The sequence below is a fragment of the Setaria italica genome, chromosome IV (assembly GCF_000263155.2).
Source record: "Setaria italica strain Yugu1 chromosome IV, Setaria_italica_v2.0, whole genome shotgun sequence".
NCBI lineage: Eukaryota > Viridiplantae > Streptophyta > Magnoliopsida > Poales > Poaceae > Setaria > Setaria italica.
This window is the reverse complement of record NC_028453.1, coordinates 37302694-37322495: the sequence shown is the minus strand read 5'-3', so window position 1 is coordinate 37322495 and position 19802 is coordinate 37302694. Positions and strand designations below refer to the sequence as shown.

General features: G+C 50.5%; 2 protein-coding genes across 3 annotated transcripts; one reads left to right on the top strand and one right to left on the bottom strand.

Annotated features, from left to right (window-relative positions):
- The first annotated feature begins 1019 nt into the window (after positions 1 to 1019).
- On the top strand, positions 1020 to 2995 carry LOC101755279 (ethylene-responsive transcription factor 3-like). Of its 2 annotated transcripts, none has more exons than XM_004966124.4 (2): positions 1020 to 2189; positions 2525 to 2995. In XM_004966124.4, the coding sequence occupies exon 1, from the start codon at positions 1325 to 1327 to the stop codon at positions 1895 to 1897; it is 573 nt and encodes a 190-aa protein (XP_004966181.1). In that variant the 5' UTR covers positions 1020 to 1324; the 3' UTR covers positions 1898 to 2189; positions 2525 to 2995. The 2 variants fall into 2 exon arrangements, with proteins under 2 accessions (XP_004966181.1, XP_022681405.1); XM_022825670.1 differs by having other exon boundaries at positions 1020 to 2435; positions 2525 to 2960.
- A 15489-nt stretch (positions 2996 to 18484) lies between these two features.
- LOC106804288 (uncharacterized mitochondrial protein AtMg00810-like) lies at positions 18485 to 19783 on the bottom strand. Its single transcript, XM_014805059.1, has one exon. It carries the CDS (start codon positions 19781 to 19783, stop codon positions 18485 to 18487), a length of 1299 nt encoding a protein of 432 aa, XP_014660545.1.
- Positions 19784 to 19802: the final 19 nt, after the last annotated feature.

Sequence of the window (19802 nt, the reverse complement as noted above, 5' to 3'; positions counted from 1 at the left end):
TTCTTCTACCTACGACGATACAGGGTGTACGGTAGAAAAAAAAATACAAATATAGAATTGTCCGTGTTAGTTAGTGCTATATACGTGTCAGGTTGCTTGCTGCATGGATCAATTCGATCCAACTCCCATCAGGCCATCAGCCTGACCGCGAATTCTAACTGCGATTAGGCGATCTAAGCACCTAAAAGCACAGGGACAGGGGGTGGGGGGCATCTTCTAGCTTGAACTCACTTATAGTTGTACACTTAGCTTCTTTTTTTTTTGTGAAGAGAGCTGGACACTTACATGTCCAATATACTATCATAGTTACAGTATTAATGTTTGCTACGAGTAATTCATAATGACTGCACATTGGTCGCATCAATAATCGTTGCAGCCATTTAACAATCGTATTTCACTGTAGAAGATGACTACTCGTAGAAAATGCTAAGGCAAGAAAAACGACAAGTCAAGTCCTGTACCCATCACACACCGTACGATAAATGTACGCCAAGTCGCCAACACACGTCTCCAAAAAAAAAAGCACGTGCGCAACGTGTACGTAGCAACCAGTTGACCAATCCAACGAGTACCGCCCGCGTTTCTCTTCTTCCCTTTTGTTCCCGATCACTGCTTTCAGTTCCACGACCTGCACGCCGGATAGGTCTAAGGTTCGGCCGGCAATTCTTGCCGTTTTGATCGGCTGCCAAGAATCATACACGCCAGGTAGAGTACATGGCCTTTTTTTAGCGGGTGTATCACTCAAGAAGGAGCGGCTACACGTCTCTCCGTCAGCCACAGCCCAGAGGCAGGCAGGTCGTATCTCCCCCGTCTAATCGCCTCGCAAGCAACTTTTAAGCGCACCCGAATATGCCGGGCCGGCTCCAGCTGCCGTCGACATGCCCCCAAGCAGAAAAAAACACGGGTAGGCCGACGCCGACGCCGACCGGGGGGCAAAGCCCCCACGGGCGCGCCGGGAAATGATAGCGAGCCAGCCAACCAAATTGTAGCGGGGGCGCGCGGTGGGGCAGCGTCTCCAGCCACAGCAGAGCAGAGACGACGACCACCACCAAGCGGGGCACGGGGCGCGGGCGGGAGCGCGACGCGGAGGGTGGTGGTGGTGGAGGGAAGGAGGGGGAGAGGTGGACGCGAACGCGAGCGCGAGAGGGAGGGGAGGAGAAACCGAAGCGAGCGAGAACAAAAAACACCAAAAAAAACAGGGGGAGCCCAGAGCAGGGGGAGGAAAGGAAAATAAACTACTGGCCAAACCCTAGCCCGGGTACGCTCTCGGCTTTCCCACCCAACACCTCCAAGCCCCGCCCCGTCCCCCCGCCGCGGTCCCGCGATGCGCCGGGCGAAGCCGCCGCAGCCGTCGCCGTCGCCGGAGATCCGGTACCGCGGCGTGCGGAGGCGGCCGTCGGGGCGCTACGCCGCCGAGATCCGGGACCCCGCCAAGAAGACCCCGATCTGGCTCGGCACCTTCGACTCCGCCGAGGCCGCCGCGCGCGCCTACGACGCCGCCGCCCGATCCCTCCGCGGGCCCACCGCCCGCACCAACTTTCCGGCCTCCGCGCCGCCGCGGCACAGCAGGCCCCCCGCCTCCGCGGCGGCGGCGGCGGCGGCCACGTCCAGCCATAGCAGCACCGTAGAGTCGTGGAGCGGCGGCGCCACCCGCGTCGCCACGGCCGCCCTGGCGCGCAGCGCCGCCGCCCCGATGGAGGAGGAGGAGGACGAGGAGGACTGCCGCAGCTACTGCGGATCCTCGTCGTCCGTCCTCTGCGAAGACGACGGAGGCGACGACGACGCGGCCGCCTCCCGCGCGCCCCTGCCGTTCGATCTGAACCTGCCGCCGCCCCTCGACACGGCCGCCGAGGCCGATCAGATGGGTGCCCGCTACGACACGCTGCTCCGCCTCTAGCTCACGAGAACTACGGGGATTCCGTCCGAGCCAGGAATCAGAGGAAGGATCGAGACCAGCGCTGCTCTCTGCTCCGCCCATGTCCTCCTCCTGCTGCTGATCCGGTGGTGTTCTCTCGCTAGATGGATAATTCTTCTTCTTTTTTCCCCTTCTTTTTCTCTTCTTTTTTCTTTCTTACCACGATGATGATGATGATGATGAAGATGGTGATGATTCGATATGTGAATAATTCTGTCATGTCCATGTAAGCTGCGAGGAAGGAAATCTGAGCTTTTCCTTATCTTTCTCTCTGGTATTTTGAGTGAAATTTCTGCTTATGTTGGTTCATTAGTTGGGAAGATAATGGAAGAAATCAAGAAAAAAATATTTATACAGATCATTTGCTGCTGCTTTAGCATCTCAGCTTAGAGGGTTCAACTGACTGAACTGAGCACATTCCTAGCATATTTTACTAACAACTCAGTCATCTATGGATATGGATGTGCAAAACACCATATCGATGCATGCCTTGCAAGCTACAAGGTTGCTAATACAATGGGTAATGTTATCTGAAAGTTCTAAGCAAATACTTGGATTAGATAAAGTTATGTGAATGTTCTAAGCCAATACTTTGATTATATTTTGCAGTGGTTCTTCTCTCAAGCAGGCTGATTCTATTCTTTGCTATTTCTTGTAAGCATTGGCTTGACAGTAACTGGTCCCGTTGATCTTATCCTGTGACCTTGAAGCAAATTCCTGAAGACTCTGTTGTGACCCTGAAGCAAATTTGAAGACTACTTGTGGGACAATTAACGACGTAGATGACTAGAGGTGTTTGCTTGCTCATCACAGTGGTTATATTTTTCAGGACATCTCATTCGGATGAGTAAGGTGATGTGTAGCTAGCTCCTCCTCATACATGATTAGCCCCTCCTTATACATGATTAGTCCCTCATACATGATTAGCACCTCCTTCTGTGTGTAAAAATGCATAGCTCATGTGTTTGTTTGATTTACTCATGTTCTTGAAACAAGATGTCGAATTGAACTGTGCAATGCTCATCGCCAACATTTGATTTCATGATGCTATCTAAGTTTGATGGATAAGGTTGCTTGTGTTGTTTTCTGGTTGCCTAATTCTGATACCCTTAGGGCTTAGGCGCATCTTCAGTGTTTTTGATTGAAAGGAAGCGTTGGATCAAGCCAACGGGAGAAAAATTCTTGCTGTGTGCACAATACTGGTCAGGTCAGCTGGGCCTGGAATGGGCGATGCCGAAAGTGCTGCTGGCGACTTTTTAGCTGTGGAAATGTATTTTGCCATGTCAGGGTGCCGTGCTACCGTGAAGATTCTGAAGGTCTTAAGATTTTCCTTTCATCTTGGGTCGTTACTGCCATTTGGCAGAGGAGAAGAATCCTCTCCTCTACGCGACGTACGGCAAGCAGTTGAGCTTTTGACTGAGACTCTTTTCACAGGATCCGTCCTCGATCTGTTTCTGGATCCCTTTTGCCCCTGCCATTTCTGAATATTCGTATCTGACATGCGAAAGAACTGGAGCAGCCTTTTCTCACTTTGGGCAGAATGCAGGAGCTTTTGGTGACTCGGTTTTTCCTGTAGGAGCAGGATGTTCTCACTGTCTCACATACTAGTAGTAATAGGAAATTGTTGGTACTGAACTGAAGGAAAAAAATTTGCGACTGCTCTAGGCCTGCTCTGATGGCAGCCCAGGAGAAGAAGCTTGCATTGGTGGGCCTTGTCCTGGGCTGGGCTTCACGAAAGGTTCAAATTCAGGTCGTCGTCTTCTTTAAATACATCCGGTGTCGTTGTCCCTTGACCAGAATTCTTTGACTAGGCAGGTCTAAAAAAGAAAGAGTTCTTCGACAGTTTTGACTACGAAAAATGGCTCGTTCTGCTTTGATCTGCTTCGTCCTCCCCGGTCAGCAGAGAGCACCGATCAACTGGGTCATCGGCGTGCATGTATCTGTACACGCGGTTTGATCTCTTCTTCCGTCGCCGCTTCAGCCGTCTGCTCCGTTCCTATTGTGGGTGGAATCGCGCAGCGCGTCACAGATGAGGTGCCCCCACTGCTACTGAAACCGTGCAACGTGCGCCGCACATGCGCTGCAGCTTGAACCTTCACCATGGACGGGAACGGGATGCTAGTTTCCGTTCTTGGTTATCGTATGGGGCTCGCGCCAGCACACGGCTAGCTCGCTGCTCTCCCCTTGGTGGATAACGCCACGTTTCACATGTTTGGGGTTGGGGGGTCCCTTGCCGTGTCGTGCCGTCCGTCTGACTCTGTTCCGTGTATCACTGCATCAATAATGGGTGATACAATGCTCCAGTAATGCTGCAGGCTGTGCAGTTTTGGGCGCGGCTGCCATTTCGAGCCCCCGTGCCAGCCACGTCGGAGCATCAAACCCTGCAGTTCACAGCCATTGGCAGCTGCAGGTTGGTTACTTGGTTTTCGGCACCCGGTTGTGCACTGGCACTCATGGCACGCTCGACGGCGTGGCGTGGCGTGGTGCAGTGGACCCCGTGGGCCCGTGGCGGTGGCGCTCCGGGCGGCTCGTTCGCCTCATCGCCTCCGCGGAGAGCCGGAGAGCGGGACGCGGTGGCGAGCGAGGCGCGGCAGCCAAAGCCAAGCCGTGCCACGGTGCCCGTGCGTTTCCTGCACCTGGGGCAGCGACGCGCCGGCCGCCGGGTCTGGACGCGCGCCGCGCACCGCCACATGCCGCTCGCTCACTCCTCCACACATAGTTCCATTCACTCCTCCCCGTCCGGCCCGGCCTCCCAAAATTATCTTCTGACTTCTGACACCCGCGCGCGGGCCGAGGCGAGACATGCATACGACAGCCACGCCCGAGGGAATCTCTGCTGCTGCGCAGCCCGGCGCGGCGGCCCACCCTTTTCTTTTTCTCACCGCGGCTGCCCTTTTGCTGTTGGATCAAACTCAAGGGTCTGATTGGATGCCTGCGTCCAGGCAGACCAGGCTCGTGAGATGCAAGTTGAAGGTGATTGGATGCGGCTACTGGGCCTGGCTCCCGTCATCGGTCATGCAAATCGCTCCCCCAAGCCAGGTACGGGAATTTTCCGCGTTTCCGCGGAGCCTGGCTCGCGGCGAGCATGCGCTCCGGCTAAAATTAACTCGGCTGCGCTGCAATGCATTAGAGAAATTATAAAAGATTTGCTATCCCACTTGCTAACCTAAAATTTGGTAAGTCAAGAAGAAAATCGTGATCCAACAAAGTTGCTATTTGGCTCTCCATCTCATCCAACTTGCCAAAATTTTCCTCACACTTATCAAACTTGGCAAGCTTTGGCAAGTCAATTTGCCTTGCCAAAGTATGGATCCCACGGGCATTAATTGACAGAATGGAGAGTGCAAAATGGAGAGGCTTTTGTAGTGCGAAATGAAGAGGATGTTGGAGTGGATGGTGAGTGTATATTTTTAGAGAGGAACCTAGCTGTTGGGATTTGGAGAGTGGAAGATGGATTGTCTATTGGAATGAGAAACTCAATATGGAGATTAATCTTTTTGTCAACTTGAATAGAGAGAGTCAAATGGAGAGCCAAAAATGGATACTCCCTCTGGTTCTACAAAGCATGCCGCTGGGAGGTGGTTGCGGAAGTGGCGAAATACTAGTCGTTTCTCACTTTTGAGCTTACTCCCGCGTCATTTAACTCGCGCATGCGTCGCTTCGCTGACTCTCGTCTTCCCGAGGCAACGTTCTTCTCCCATGCGGCCGCTCCTCTCTATTCGCGTCCGGCGTCAGTGCTTGCTGTTCGCGTCCACGCAGCCATGGACGAGCTCGACTTCCAGTTTGCCCAGGTGGTCGATGTCAATGCGCTGAATGACGCCGATGCCATGGGAGAGCTCGTGAAGGACGCTGACGATGCCGACACCATGGGCGAACTGGCAAATAACATCGACGATTCTGAGGCCATGGGCGAGCTCGACATCCAGTTTGCCCAGGTGGACGATGTTGACTCGTCATAGGAAAAGGTAACAAAGAAGTGCTATCGTTGCTGGAGACTCCACGATGTCAAGGTCCCATGCTCATGCAAGAGGCCATGCCATCATTGTCGTCTCATTCACTGCGAATACACGATCTCGTCTTGGATGTACGGTCTCGACTACTTCGACTACAACGTATTCATCCTCGACCTCAATGAAGACGAGATGGATGGTGACACGATCTTGCTATCTGAGCGTGTCATCAAATTTCTTGACGACTAGGCTGAGAGTAAGCGCAAAGTTGTCGAGATCAACAATGACCCTGTTGATGGCTCCGATGAAGTTCTATTTGTGGCGGACTCCATGGATGGAGACATGGAGGTGCCGGACTCGCAAGAGGAAAATGAACAAAACACAGAAGGTAAATAATCATACTATTCTAATGCTAATGCCCATTGGATTACATAGTACTACCATCAAGGTAACATACTAACATTGTTCTAAATATTTCTAAATGTTCCATGCAGCAAGCTTGGCAGTGGCTTCGGCAACTAATTCAGGCTCACAAGCGATCTAAACGGGAAGGCGACCTTGTCTTTCAAGGCTTCCTTTCTTCATGTGAGGGATTTGGAACTTGTTTGAGCCTTGCACTTTCATTGCTTCTTTCCACACTAGCTGTAGTGTGAGATAAATTCGATTAGCCTTGCGTGGAGAGTATTCTTGAAAGGCTGATTTCATGGAAACAATTGTAGTTGTAGTAATAATGAATTGAGTAGAGCTTGAAGTAAAAATATGAAAAACATTGTACCTGCTGAACGATGGAACAAGGTCTGCAACTGTTTTGGCAACTTTCTTGTATTGAATTGGATTGCACGAAAAAAAATCCAAGGTCTAAGATATCAAAATTCGGTAAGTTTGATGATTGGCAAATGATTCTAATATCAAAACCACCTTGCTTAGCAGCTTCCAAGAATGCTGGATCATCAAGTGCTATATGAGAAGTTGCATTATCTTGCTGTATGTAGATAGGCCTATTCACATCTTCACGTGGCCACTTAGCTCGAATAGCAGGAAGAACCTTTTCTATCATGAACTCTATAATGACGTCTCTTTTAGTTCATGCTATCGGCTTCACTTCCATTGTCCCAGCTGGCCGGTTAACACTACTCTTAGCAGCCTCAAAAGTAACTAGAGGAAAGCATCAAATCTTTCCATCAAAAATGCATACCCCATTCCCATCAAACCTTGGTCGAGCAATCACACATAAGAACATTAATTTAGGGATGTTGTTCTTGCTTCTATATGTTCTTAAGGGATCATCCTCCTCTGGAAGCAAATAATAATTCTCAGATTTCTTAGTAAGGTAGAACCATTTTTCATCAATGAAAACAACATAAAACAATTCCTTAAACTTTGGATCATTTGGGGAGCTATCTTGATCAAGCATATCCAAACACCATTGTAGCCTTGCTTTCTTATTTGCATCTGTTAGGTGTGGCTTTATATTACTTGAATGTTGCTTAATGAGACCTTTACGCATGTATTGCAGCAGCTTCTTTTTACTACAATGCAACATGGCACAAACTTGTTCTAACGTCATTCTATCCTTAAGATCAGCATTTCGTAACACTTCTAAATCCAATGGAATAGGCTTTCGGCCTACTCTGCCACGCTTTCTACTAGAAACATCAACTGGAATGCCTTGATCAAGTGATGGTTTACCTTGATCCCATATACGCTGAACCATGCATATATGAATTCCAAATTGCTTGGCAACTTCCCCGATTACATGTCCCTTGAACTTGCCATCCGTGCTTCTTGCCAACAAAGTTTGGTAGACCCTTTTTCTATCTTCATCAGGAAGATCTTTCCTGCCTACAAAAATGTCAATAAGGTTCAAGTCAATCCCACCGTTGACATTGTCGTCTTGAGGTTCCAAGGTCAAGTCATCACATCTTCAATACCATCATCTTGAGGTTCTAAGTTCAAATCAAATCCACCTAGAAAAGCATTGACAGTAGAGTACGTATTACAATCCAGAACTTGTGTACATGTAAATTTCAAACAATGATTGTGCAAGAAATGAAAAATAAAGGAACAAAAAGCTTTACCCATAGCATCTTCCAATGTAGCTTCCAGGTTAGATTGAACCCAACAAAGAAACTTTCCTCCAGCTCAATGTTCAAGTCCATCTTTTTTGCTTGGAGTATTGCTATGAATGGTTGCTGGCACTTCACGTACTGGTGTTTAAATAGAGCAACACAAAGAAGCGAACTGTCGCCGGCTAGCACGAGACGGAGCAAAGAATCATGAAACAAGCGCGGCAAAATAGCGCGCGCAAGCTTGGCATGCAAAAGCAAATAAAAAAAGGCCACAACATGCGCTCATCAGCGATGCAAAAAAGATCATCTAAAAATCAGGTGCCAAATGCTTCAGCGCGCGAACGTGAATAGCGCCCTGGGCAAGCAAGAGTCGAACCCGCAACCACGTGTCCCCAGGAAAGTGGCTTCAACCACGCAGACCAAGAGAGAGTACTGACTTTGGTTGCCATCCCACCGTATTTAATAAGGGCACGATGGGAAATTAGACCTCTAATTAATAACTTCTTGGTATGTGAAATCATGTCCAAAATGACATGCTTTGTAGAACCGGAGGGAGTACGGTATAACGCTCGTTGGAAGTGCAATCCAGCATTGTAAATGAAACATATTTGCTATACCAAATAGATGTCCTGATATCATTGAAAAGCATGGATCACAAATGAAAGACAGAAAGAGCAGTAGCTGCGCAGAGTCACTGAAATAGTCGAAAGGAACATTACAGTACTGTGGTTCACTTTAAAATTATCAAAGCATGACTACTTCTCAAATCTTGCAGGATTTGATACATCATCGAAATGTAATTTTCGAGCAGCCAATGCATCTTGATGAAGGCCAGCTAAAAGACTTGTATATCCTCCTTGGACTGAAGAAGGAATCATATATCCTGGTTGGACTGCAGGAGCAACCATATATCCTCCTTGGACTTAAGAAGGAACCATATATCGTTGTTGGAATGAAGGAGCAACCGTATATCCTGCTTGAGCTGCAGGAGCAACCATATATCCTGCTTGGACGGGAGGAGCAACCATATATCCACCTTGGGCTGGGGGATTAACCATGGTCGAAAATTCACCATGCGTGCTTGTTGAGAAATCTGGTATGCAATATCAACGCCAAAGCTTGCATTATAAGAACCCTGTGTGGGGGAAAAATTGTTAAGAAAATATGTTTGTGCTGCAAACTATGTGCTTCTGGTATATACTTCCATCTGGTCTTAGCCTTGTAGAGCTCTTTCTTATACTAAAACCAATAGTCCTGGCATATGCATTGTACATCTCATATGCATCATCCTCTGATTCGAAAGACATTCCAATGTGGGGCACAATTGCAGATTGATCATGATTACTACCCACCTATAGTACAATGAGATACTAATTAAAATATGAAACTGCAATATTATTGAAAGATATGTCAAGGCTCCATTTTGTTAATTTTGAACTACCTGATCATGAGGGGCCATGGCTTTTGGCATTGTTGAAGCATATATGGTTGAATATTGTGGCATCACCGTCACCATAGGGACTGCGAAAGCACTAGTGACAGACTCAATGGTGGGACTCGATGATGATCTCGATGGTGAAGAACAACGAACTGCAATATCAGCAGGTGCCTTGACAGTGTGGGTCAAAGAAATCATGGCAGTGGTGTTCGTCTCACCCGTGGGCAATGATTGCAGAAGTTTCTGGACCATGTTCTCAGAACATGCACTCGATTGTGGACACAACTGAAACCTAGGGCACCGACGAGAAGTTTGGTGGCTCGATCCGTTTCTGACGAAAGGGTGCGGTTGCAAAATACTATACAATGGCTCGCGACAGACTCCGGCTTAAGCCTCATCGCGCAACATAGAAATGGCTTGACAAGAAAGTACAGATGGCTCGAGCAGGCGCGCCTACTTCCGGATCAGGGCAGCAGCACACGTGTCAGGATCATGGGCGGTGTCGCACCAGGCACACGGTGCGGCACCGCCGCATGGAATTTTTTTCCATAATAGAGAGGTGCTCTCTATAACCATTGCGGGTGCTCTTAATCCTTTGACAATTTCGAATTCTATCCACACGCTGCACTCCCTGTCCAGGGACATTCCTCCCGGTGACCCGTTGTCCCCGGTGCCAGATGAGTGTCATGGGGATGAAACTTCTGTCTCATCTAATGAAACTCCCTCTATTAATTACCTTGCCAAGTCAACAATTTTGCTGATGTGGTATTGAATTTAATGCCATACAACTCTCATGAAACTCCCCATTAAGATTGGCCTTACAACACATGCTCCCGAGAAACTGGGAGGCGTGGGGGCGGTGGGTGGGACACTACCTATGGATGTGAAAAATGTTACATCAGAGTTGAGTTCCATGTCATTCCAGCACTGGCAGTGGCAGTCGTTATGTTGTGCCCTGAGCTAGCTAGGCTACTCTCGGTACAACAACCATTGGTGGAAAACCCGCCTTTAGTCCTGGTTGAAGAGGGTCATATCTCTCAAAAATCCAACCGGGACTATATTTTCGAGACTAAAGCCTCCCGCCTAGTCCCGGGTCATTCACCCGGGACTAAAGACCATTTTTAGGTCTGGTATGTGCTTTAATGAATTAGTTATGAATTATTTAAGATTTAAAGGATTTATTTGATTATTTAATTAATTTTTGAAATTCTTTAATTAAGGGGTGACACGTGTCAACCCCTGGATGTGCCACGTGGTAGCACTAGTGCGCGCCACGTGTCTGCAGATGTCATCAGGACGTCAGCGTTGACCAGTCAACGGACAATGTTAACTTGGTCAACGTTGACTAGTCAGCGGTCAATTGGGTCCCACCGGTCAGCTGCCGATCCGGGTGGATACATCCGACCGTGACAAAGAATTGCTTCAGGTTGGCCTTGGACTCCGTCTCCGGTGCCATTGCAATCACGCTATAGGAAGATCTGAGAATCTCCTATGCGGTGCTCATGAGCCACAAGTAAGCGGGCACCCCCACCAATCCGACCTTGAGGCAAAAATCCATCGTGGCTGCACTTGTCCAGTTCTCACGGTGCCAACGCCTAAAGACGATCCGGACTGCTCCTAAAGGGACCTGAGCATTGAGCACCTGCAGCATCACGCTGGCATCCCTGAATAGCACCAAGAATTCCTCCAGATAGTGAGGATGCACCATGAAAGTGCCAAGTTCAACTCTGAAGTGCCCCATGATGTAAGCCTGGACATCGGACGGCGTTAGGTCTAGCCGTGTCCCTTCGACCACAGCGACGAGAGCGCATTCCAACACGACCTCATTGGTGGCTACCTCTACCGTGCGTGGGATGACGCAAAGCTCTACCCGAGGGTGTTGGCACAGCGCACCAAGTGGAGGGGGGAGGTGGCTGCGGCCGGTTCCGGTGCCACCGGGGTGTCCATCCGCGCAGGAGAGACCTCCGAGAGCGTGGAGCAGTCCGCCGCCGAGCCTGTTGCCATAGAGCCCGAGGTAGGATAGGCGGCGTGTGGCTCCTTACGACCCTGCTGGTACCCACGTTGTGCCATAGGCGGTGAGGTAGCAGCAGGTGGGGGATGCTACCGTGGCCCCGCTCCCGCTTGCCCGCAGTCGGCGCAGCCTGTGGCACCTCATGGCCACGCGCAGTGATGAAGTGACCACCTTGCACCGCCCCGCAAACTCTTGGGCGACGATAATCCTCCACTCGGTGACCAATGACATGGCACCTGAAGCACCTGGTCGTGGTTGGACACCGAGCGGCAATGTGGTTGTCCTCGAAGCAATTGTAGCAGAGCCCACAATCTGCAGGGACCTGGCGGCGCGGCCGTGTGTAGGGGGTGGTGGGTGGGGGGAGCGAGGGGGGAGGAGGGAGGAGTTGGACTGTTGATGCTTGCAAAGCCCCACCACTTTCCAACCATCCTTCGTGAACCTGGTGGTCGTCACCGTGCCGCTGTGCCTGGCGTCCCCATGAAGCCCCCGAGGAGCGGCGGCGACGGCGGCGGAGGAGCATCGACCTAACCTCCGTGGGCTTGCGGTGGGGGAGGCGGATGCCCGACCCGGCGCAAAGGAGGCAGCGGCAAGGGAGGATCAGTGACCTGGCACGGCGGCGGCGTAGATGCCGCGTGTCAGGGTAGCGGTGATGGTGGATGAGCGACCAATCGAGGGGGAGGCTGATGCGGCAGCTGAAAAGCAAGGATCTTGCCGCTAGCCTGCCCTGTCTCCAGCAGGTGGGCCTGCCCACAGAGGAGCGAGGTCGAGGGGAGGGGTCACCGGGGAGAGGGAGCCACGCGCCCGACCTGAGTTAGAGGACCCAGGCAGGAGGCCTGGGACGCAGTCGCCGAGGGATCTGCGACCGCCGGCCGCCGGAGAAGCGTCGACGAGGGGGATGGCGTCCGCTCTGGGATCGGCACCCCGGACCTGCGAAGGACGTCACTGAAGGAGGGTGAGGGGTATCTCCCCGCTGACGAAGAGGACGAGGTGGATAATGTAGAGCCCAAAACGGCGAAGACCCGAGCTCCCCCGCCGACGGGATGAAGGGCCCCGCCTCGGAGGAGCCGAGCTCCAGCCCCCGCCGGGCGCCGACCAAGGGGGTCGTGACGGGAGGTGGTGGGGCAGTGGGCGACTCCGGTGGATCCGGATCTAGATCCACCATGGTGGGGGAGGGGGTTTAGCTGAGGAAAGAGGGCTGGGTGTTGGTGGCCGGCGGCACCGTGACGGCCACCGCCGAGAGGCTGTGGACGTTGGGACCGGAGTGGTCACTAGCGACGAGGGTGGGGGCGCCGGAGCGGGGTGGATATTCTGGAACCGCGGCAAATAGGTGACTCGGAAAGCGAAGTTGCCGCCGTCGGACGTTGTTAAAATCACACCTCACTGTGTACTCCCTCCGTCCCTAAATAACTGTCGTTTTCGCTTCCCGAGAAACACCTTTGACTAAATATATATATAAAATATTAATATTTCTGATACAAAATTAATATCATTAGATAGATATTTGAATCTAATGTTTTAATAAATTTATTTGAAGATAAAAATGGTGCATGTATTTTTTACAAATCCAGTTAAACTTGCGGTACAGAAATCAAAAGCGAGGACGGAGGGAGTAGACCAGACGAGGAGTCAGCAGCGTCTCAAATCAGATAGTCAGATTCTCGGCCCGCGCGTGACGTCGTGGGCGGCGCAGGAGGGGACGGACGAAGGGTAAGCAAAAAAACCAATCGTCAAGCATCGGCTCGGGACTTGGCTTGAGCGTGTGGCTTCTGGGCTCCTACTTGCTGCTCGGCGCTCGTCATTTGGGCCAGGCCCAACTACAATACAAATCATAACCTATGTTCTACAATTTGCTGCCTACACAACTACAAACAATATTACACTGAATAATAATAATAATAATAATAATAATAATAGAAAACTCTGCTTAAGGGGAGCCTCTGTTTGCTGTGCGCTACACAATGTTTTGTAGTGCGTCTGCTTTTCCTTTTTTGAAAAATTACGTCTCCTTTTGTCATCCCCAGGAGTGAGGACGGCCGCCGCGGAACCACGAACCAGCCAGACCACCCCTCGCCATTGGCTTCCATCTTAACCGTTGTCACGGCGCAGACCGCGGCCAAGTCGGCGGCTAAGGGGTGTTTGATGCCGTGGCTAAATTTTAACCTCTATCACATCGAATGTTTGGACACTAATTAGGAGTATTAAATATAGGTTAATTACAAAACCAATTTCACAACCTCTAGGCTAAATCGCAAAACGAATCTATTAAGCTTAATTAGTCCATGATTTGACAATATGGTGCTACAGTAAACATTCGCTAATGATGGATTAATTGGGCTTAATAGATTCGTCTCACGATTTAGCCTAGAGGTTATGCAATTAGTTTTGTAATTAGCTCATGTTTAATCCTCCTAATTAGCATCCGAATATCCGATATGACGTGGATTAAACTTTAGCTCTAGGATCAAACAGACCCAGGAAGGACTCCCTGGCGCAGCAACTGCTGGGCAGGTCGCCTTCTCCTCCTCTTCACCTTCTGCCGCTGATTCCCATCAGCGTCATCTCTCACCTTTTGCTCTGACAGACCTGGCATCCCCATCTCTTTCTCTCCATCTCCCGAGGTTTCTCTGGCTGGCAACATTTCCTGTCGCCGCCGTCCTCCACTGTCTCCCCTCGTACCGTTTCTCCACCTGAATCCTCATATCCATCATCATCACGACGTCACCAGCCATCTCTACCCCACTCATCTTCTACGCAAACACGCTGAAGTGAACCGGGCCCGTGATTCAAGTTCACAGCGCTAAGAAGGATGTATGTCAACGACGCACGCGCACATTTATCCCAATTCCCAACTTCCCAACCTGCCTGCAGGCTGCATGAGCCAGGTAATATCCTGCAGGAGTGCAGGAGGGCGCGATTATGCATCGCAACCGTGCTGCTGAAGGCAACACTATCGCTTCCGTGAGCACGCAGCCCAAAGACCGCTGCTGGCTCACGACGGCCGCTGGCCCACGACCATGTTGCCATTACCTTCCTCCCCGCATAGTCTCCGGCGACTCCTATCGCCGGCGACCCTCCCCATCCCCATCCACACCGCCCTCTCCCCCGCGCCGCCGAATTCACCTCCACCACCTACCGCCACCGTAACCCGGCTCTGCTCGGATGCTGGCCGCGACGCCCCCGCCGTCTTGCCACCCCGCCCACAACCCACCGCCGCACTAACCCGGCTACCTTCCCCGTCTCCTCCACCATCTTCATCTTCGGTAGCTGGATGCACGCCCCCGCCCAGTGCCTAGCCCACCGCCCCCGCCCAGCGGCAGCGGGGCTGCCACCCCGCGCCGCCTCGCAACCCGCCTCCTCTGCCGGACCTCCCTGCCCTCCGCCCCCACCCCCTTTTCTAAGGCTAGCGGCCATTAGACCTCCCCCGGCAAGCTCGAAGCCCCTAATCCTGAAGCCGGCAGTGACCGAAGGAAGAGGAGAAAGCAGCGGGGGAGGGAGATGAGCTTGCTGGCGGGATAGAGGAAGAGGAAGAGGAGTGGATGGGTTGCTGACAAGTGGGATCCATGCATATGCGACAAATAGTTATCTGTCGCATATGCGATATATAGTCGTTCTGGTGTAGGATGCAGCATCTCCAAGACGTTCCACAATTTTGGATGACATGATTTAATGCAGGTACGTATTCGATATTCCAATCATGCTATGCCTTTCCAGTCTTCACCTCTTTATGATGTTGCACAGGACCACAAGTTTGAGGGTTTCACAAGATCAAAACAATAGTAGCAATTAATCTTCTACTGGTAGCATAATGGGTAGTATTTTTCAATCGTGCGGTTTGAGGGTTGTCATTCATCCCAAGGTACATCGATCGTTCCAATCTAATTCTGTGTGCAGGATCAGATTTTAGCTATGCATGATTAACTTAACTTTTCCGGCCTGACAGAAGTTTTATCCCTTTTTTTCGTATAATTGTTGTCACTCTTAGCAAAATGCTCACTGCATTCTCTAGATGCTGCCCTAAAACTATGTTTCTCAATCACACATTACCCTTGATCGTTTCTTTCCGGTTCATTACATTTGACAAGCTGTCAATTAATCCTCCTAAATGTATATAACGTACTTTCAGATGTCTTAATAACTTCAGGCTGTACTATCTATACACAACGTAGTAATAACCTACCGTATCTTTTTTTGCAGGTTGACTTATTCACAATGATTTCTAAACTTCTCACTTTGTGCATGCCTGATGTTGTAGCATCAGTGGAAAGAGCAGAATATTTTTTTTAATGTTAGTTATATTGCTCATGTATCTAGACAGTCCTTGATTCATTCATTGTTCAAATCTCTGCTAGACGGATTCATATCCTCACATAATTAGCTTCAAAATATTAATGTTGTCAGCACATTGATGGTGTAGTTATATGCTCTAGAGAGTTTAAATAAATATGATTCTACAGGGATTTGGGAAGATAGTGCGGGGTACTTGCTGTTTATTATTGTTAGCTGCAAAGTATTGGTTGCTGTCTTTTGCAATGATGCTGTAAAGACCTCTATTCTTGCCCTAAAAATTTCTTTGTTGTTCATCAGTGGAGGCATTTTCCCCCCTATATAGAAAGGTGAAGAGGCACTTGGATTTTTGGCCTGAATTGGCTTTTTGTGAAATGGTTGAGGGCTGAGAACGAACCAGCCATTCCTGAAGAAGGAATTGGACATTCTTTCCTCAGGATTTGCACATTCGGTTGGCTCCAGGTAGACACGACAGAAAGACTAATATATGTTTGATCATGGCTTCCTATGGCAGTCCATATACATAGCCTAAGGTATTATTTTCTATACATATAGTTTACCAATCCAGTAAGCAATCACTATGATGGATAAGTACTGAGATCGATGTTTAGTACTGGTCTCTGCTTAAGAAATTTTCTCAGGAGAAGTAGGTATAATCGAAGCTCAGGAGAAGTAGGTAATCGCGGCCATAATAAATTTGTTGAACAGAAGAGCTAAGCTGCAATCAATGAATATAGTTATGTCGTTTCCGTATATCCGGTTCACCATATATGTACATCAACCTGTGGACAGTTACTAACTTACCATAACCATCAGTACACATGCAGTAAAGCAGTAATTTCTTTCAAAAAAAAAGATGTATATCAGTAATGATCAATTCCGCTCTCATCAACGGGCACAGTGGAGCGTGCCTCCCTATCTAGTTGTATACGCACGAGGAGGAGAGGCCCTTTCGTTTTGGGGGCTTGGGGCACTTGCACAACTCGACTCCCCGAAACTCTTCTCTTCCCTCCTCCTCGATCGTAACTACCTTACCAAGCTAGCAAAATTACTGATTGAAAAACTTTTATGAAGACTAATCTTGTCAATTCTTTACTAGCATCAAATAAAGTAACACTAGCCTACAACTGGTTCCTAGGCGAAGGACTGGAGGAGATCCGGGTGCGAAAAGGTGGTGCGAAGCGAAGGCCATTTCTTTAACCTCAAATTGATGATGCCATGATGGGAGCTGATAACTGAAGAAGCTGCCGAACAGGCGTCGTCAATCAATGGCCCAAGAAGGAGCTCGATCCTTGAAGACAAACCTTTTATTGTGGTTCTTACGTCTGTCCTCGGAGTTGTAAAGGGAACCTAAGAGGGAGTGCTTTTATCCTGGTTTGGACGGTCTTCTGCTTTGCTTAGGATTGGGGCTATGTCCCTATAACTCTGAATAAGGTCACGGTAGGTGCCAGAACTACTGCTATGCCAGTATACCTGGAACTTGCAGGTTACTGATTTTTCGAAAAAGATAGAAGGAAGAAACTGGCAGGTTACTGTGCCGGCCTCTCTGACATTTTGAGGATGACCGGGTCCATTTGTTACATTCGGGTTTAAATCCAAATGTCGAACTCACGGGTCACGCGATTGACGAGGAACAGGTTGTCTAAGGAAAGTTGCTCGAGCCAGGCAACCAGCTACTGAATCGGAGCCAGGCAACTCTGCGGTACGCGAGGCAGTAGAAACCACCGGCTCCTCCGAAGGACGGAGGAGTCAGCAGGGTTTGTTTTGTCGCTGCGTTGTTTCGTCGCGCACGACGCCGCAGCGGAACAACTACGCCGCGTTGGAGCAGGATGAACATTGAACGTAGAAATCGAACATTGGACGCGGGGCCTGTTGTCCAGCACTCAAAGTGAGGATCTAAATTTGCCGTGTGCGCTGGTGCATCAGAAGAATTCATGCTCGAAGTGCTCTGGTGCGCCATGGAATTTCTGTAGCGCTCAAGAACTACCTGACATACATTTGTTGTACAATTGTGCAGCCAAAGTATGTACTCTTCTTTAGTCTTCGAAAGCTTACCTAGAAGACAGCAAGAATGCAATATAATGCCGGCCATCAGTAGAGCGAGGCCTCTTCATGTCTGAATCATGCCGGCAATTAGTAGAGGTAGGTCGTCCCTTCGTGGTAGTATAATGACTGCTATAAGTAGCTACAAGTATCCTAATGCCTCCCATGCCCAATTGATGAACAAGTGCTTTTGCGTCAATGTTGGAAAATAATCTTATGGCCGTGGTGGGGAGATGATCTACTGTATTCAAGTGGCTCTCTAGGCTGAGGGTATTCTATTTATGCACCTCGAGAAGGTGCTGAAAGACCGACTTACCCCTGTAGATTGGGTCCTTTCTTGGGCCATTTATTGTACGATTATTTTATGGTAGGGGACGAAGAAAGCAAGAGCTCGAGAAGATGAACAGCGAACTGTATTGATCATATGCATTACATATGTATACACATTCAGGAGAGCCTGAGAGCCTAACTGCTAGAGCTATTCCTACGGGTGATGGACGCGGAGCGAGCGGATGGCGTGCGTCGTGCGTGGCAAGCGCAGCTCGCCCGGCAGTTACGCAGTGCCGTTGGTCTATGGGTTAGGATACTCGCTAAACCCCCCACACCCCCACCACGACGTCTGGCTTGATGACGGCGAGGCTGTCTCGGAAATCGTTGAACAGCGAGGTTGGCAATCCTTTTGTGAGAATGTCTGCAAATTGCTGAGCGCTTGGCACATGTAGAACTCGCAGCTCGCCGAGCGCGACCTTCTCTCTGACGAAGTGGACGTCCAGCTCAATGTGTTTCGTCCGCCCGCTTGTGGTGGACGGGATTCTTGGACATGTACACCGACAAGATGTTGTCACAGTATGTGATGGTCGCGGACGGTACGTCGCAGTGGAGCTCGCCGAGGAGGTGTCGAAGCCAAGTACATTCGGCAACGGCATTCGCAACAGCCCGGTACTCCGCCTCGGCACTAGAGCGAGACACCGTTGGTTGTCGTTTTGAGGACCACGAAACCAGCGAGTCGCCGATGAACACACAGAACCCGGACGTGGAACGCCGCGTGTCTGGGCATCCGGCCCAGTCGGCGTCGGAGTACGCCGTGAGGGAAGGTGTCGAGGACGCGCGGAGCTTGAGGCCCAAGGTCGTCGTGCCCTTGACGTAGCGAACTCGTTTGAGCATGGCGGAGTGGCAGTCGCGCGGCGCATGCATGTGCAAACACAGCTGTTGTACAGCGTACGCAATGTCTGGCCGGGTAATGGTCAGATACTGCAGTGCGCCGGCCATGCTTCTGTAGAACGACGCGTCGTGGAGAGGTTTGCCGTCAGTGCTAGATATCTTGGGCTTCGTATCTGCCGGCGTTGCGACGGGCTTGCAGTTGCACATTCCGGCGCGCTCCAGGAGCTCAATGGCGTAGTGCCTCTGTGAGAGGAAGAACCCGGAGCTGTCGCGGTGGACGTTGATGCCGAGGAAGTAGTGGACTGGCCCCATGTCCTTGATCGCGAACGCGGTCTTGAGCTGGCCGACGATGTGCTGGAGAAGAGTGGATGTCGAGGCAGTCAACACCATATCGTCGACGTATAGGAGCAAGTAGGCGGTGTCGACACCGTCGCGGAACACGAACAGAGACGAGTCGGAACGCATCTGCTTGAAGCCAATCTGTGTGATGAAGTTGGTGAAGCTCGTGAACCACGCCCGTGGAGCTTGGCGTAGGCCGTAGAGGGATCTGGAGAGCAGATACACAGCGTCCGGTTGCTCCGGATCCACGAACCCCGTCGGCTGCCGGCAGTAGACCTGTTCGTCCAGGTGTCCGTGAAGGAAGGCGTTGGGCACAGTCCGGATTGTGGACGGTTTCACCACTGGCGTGAACGTCTCGCCGAAGTCGACTCCAGGTCGCTGATTGAACCCGCGCACCACCCAACGAGCCTTGTAGCACTCGAGGCTCCCGTCTGGATTGTGCTTGTGCTTGAAGGCCCACTTGCCGGTGATGATCCAAGCGCCGCCTGGTCGTCGAACGAGCCACCAGGTGCGGTTCGCGAGCAAGGCATTGTACTCGGCACACATGGCGGCAAGCCAATTTGGGTCCTTCATGGCCGCTCGAACGGAAGAT

What these genes read in the sequence shown, in the direction of transcription:
- LOC101755279 (XM_004966124.4), top strand. Translation starts at nt 1,325, where the DNA reads ATGCGCCGGGCGAAGCCGCCGCAGCCGTCGCCGTCGCCGGAGATCCGG.
- LOC106804288 (XM_014805059.1), bottom strand. Translation starts at nt 19,783, where the DNA reads ATGAAGGACCCAAATTGGCTTGCCGCCATGTGTGCCGAGTACAATGCC.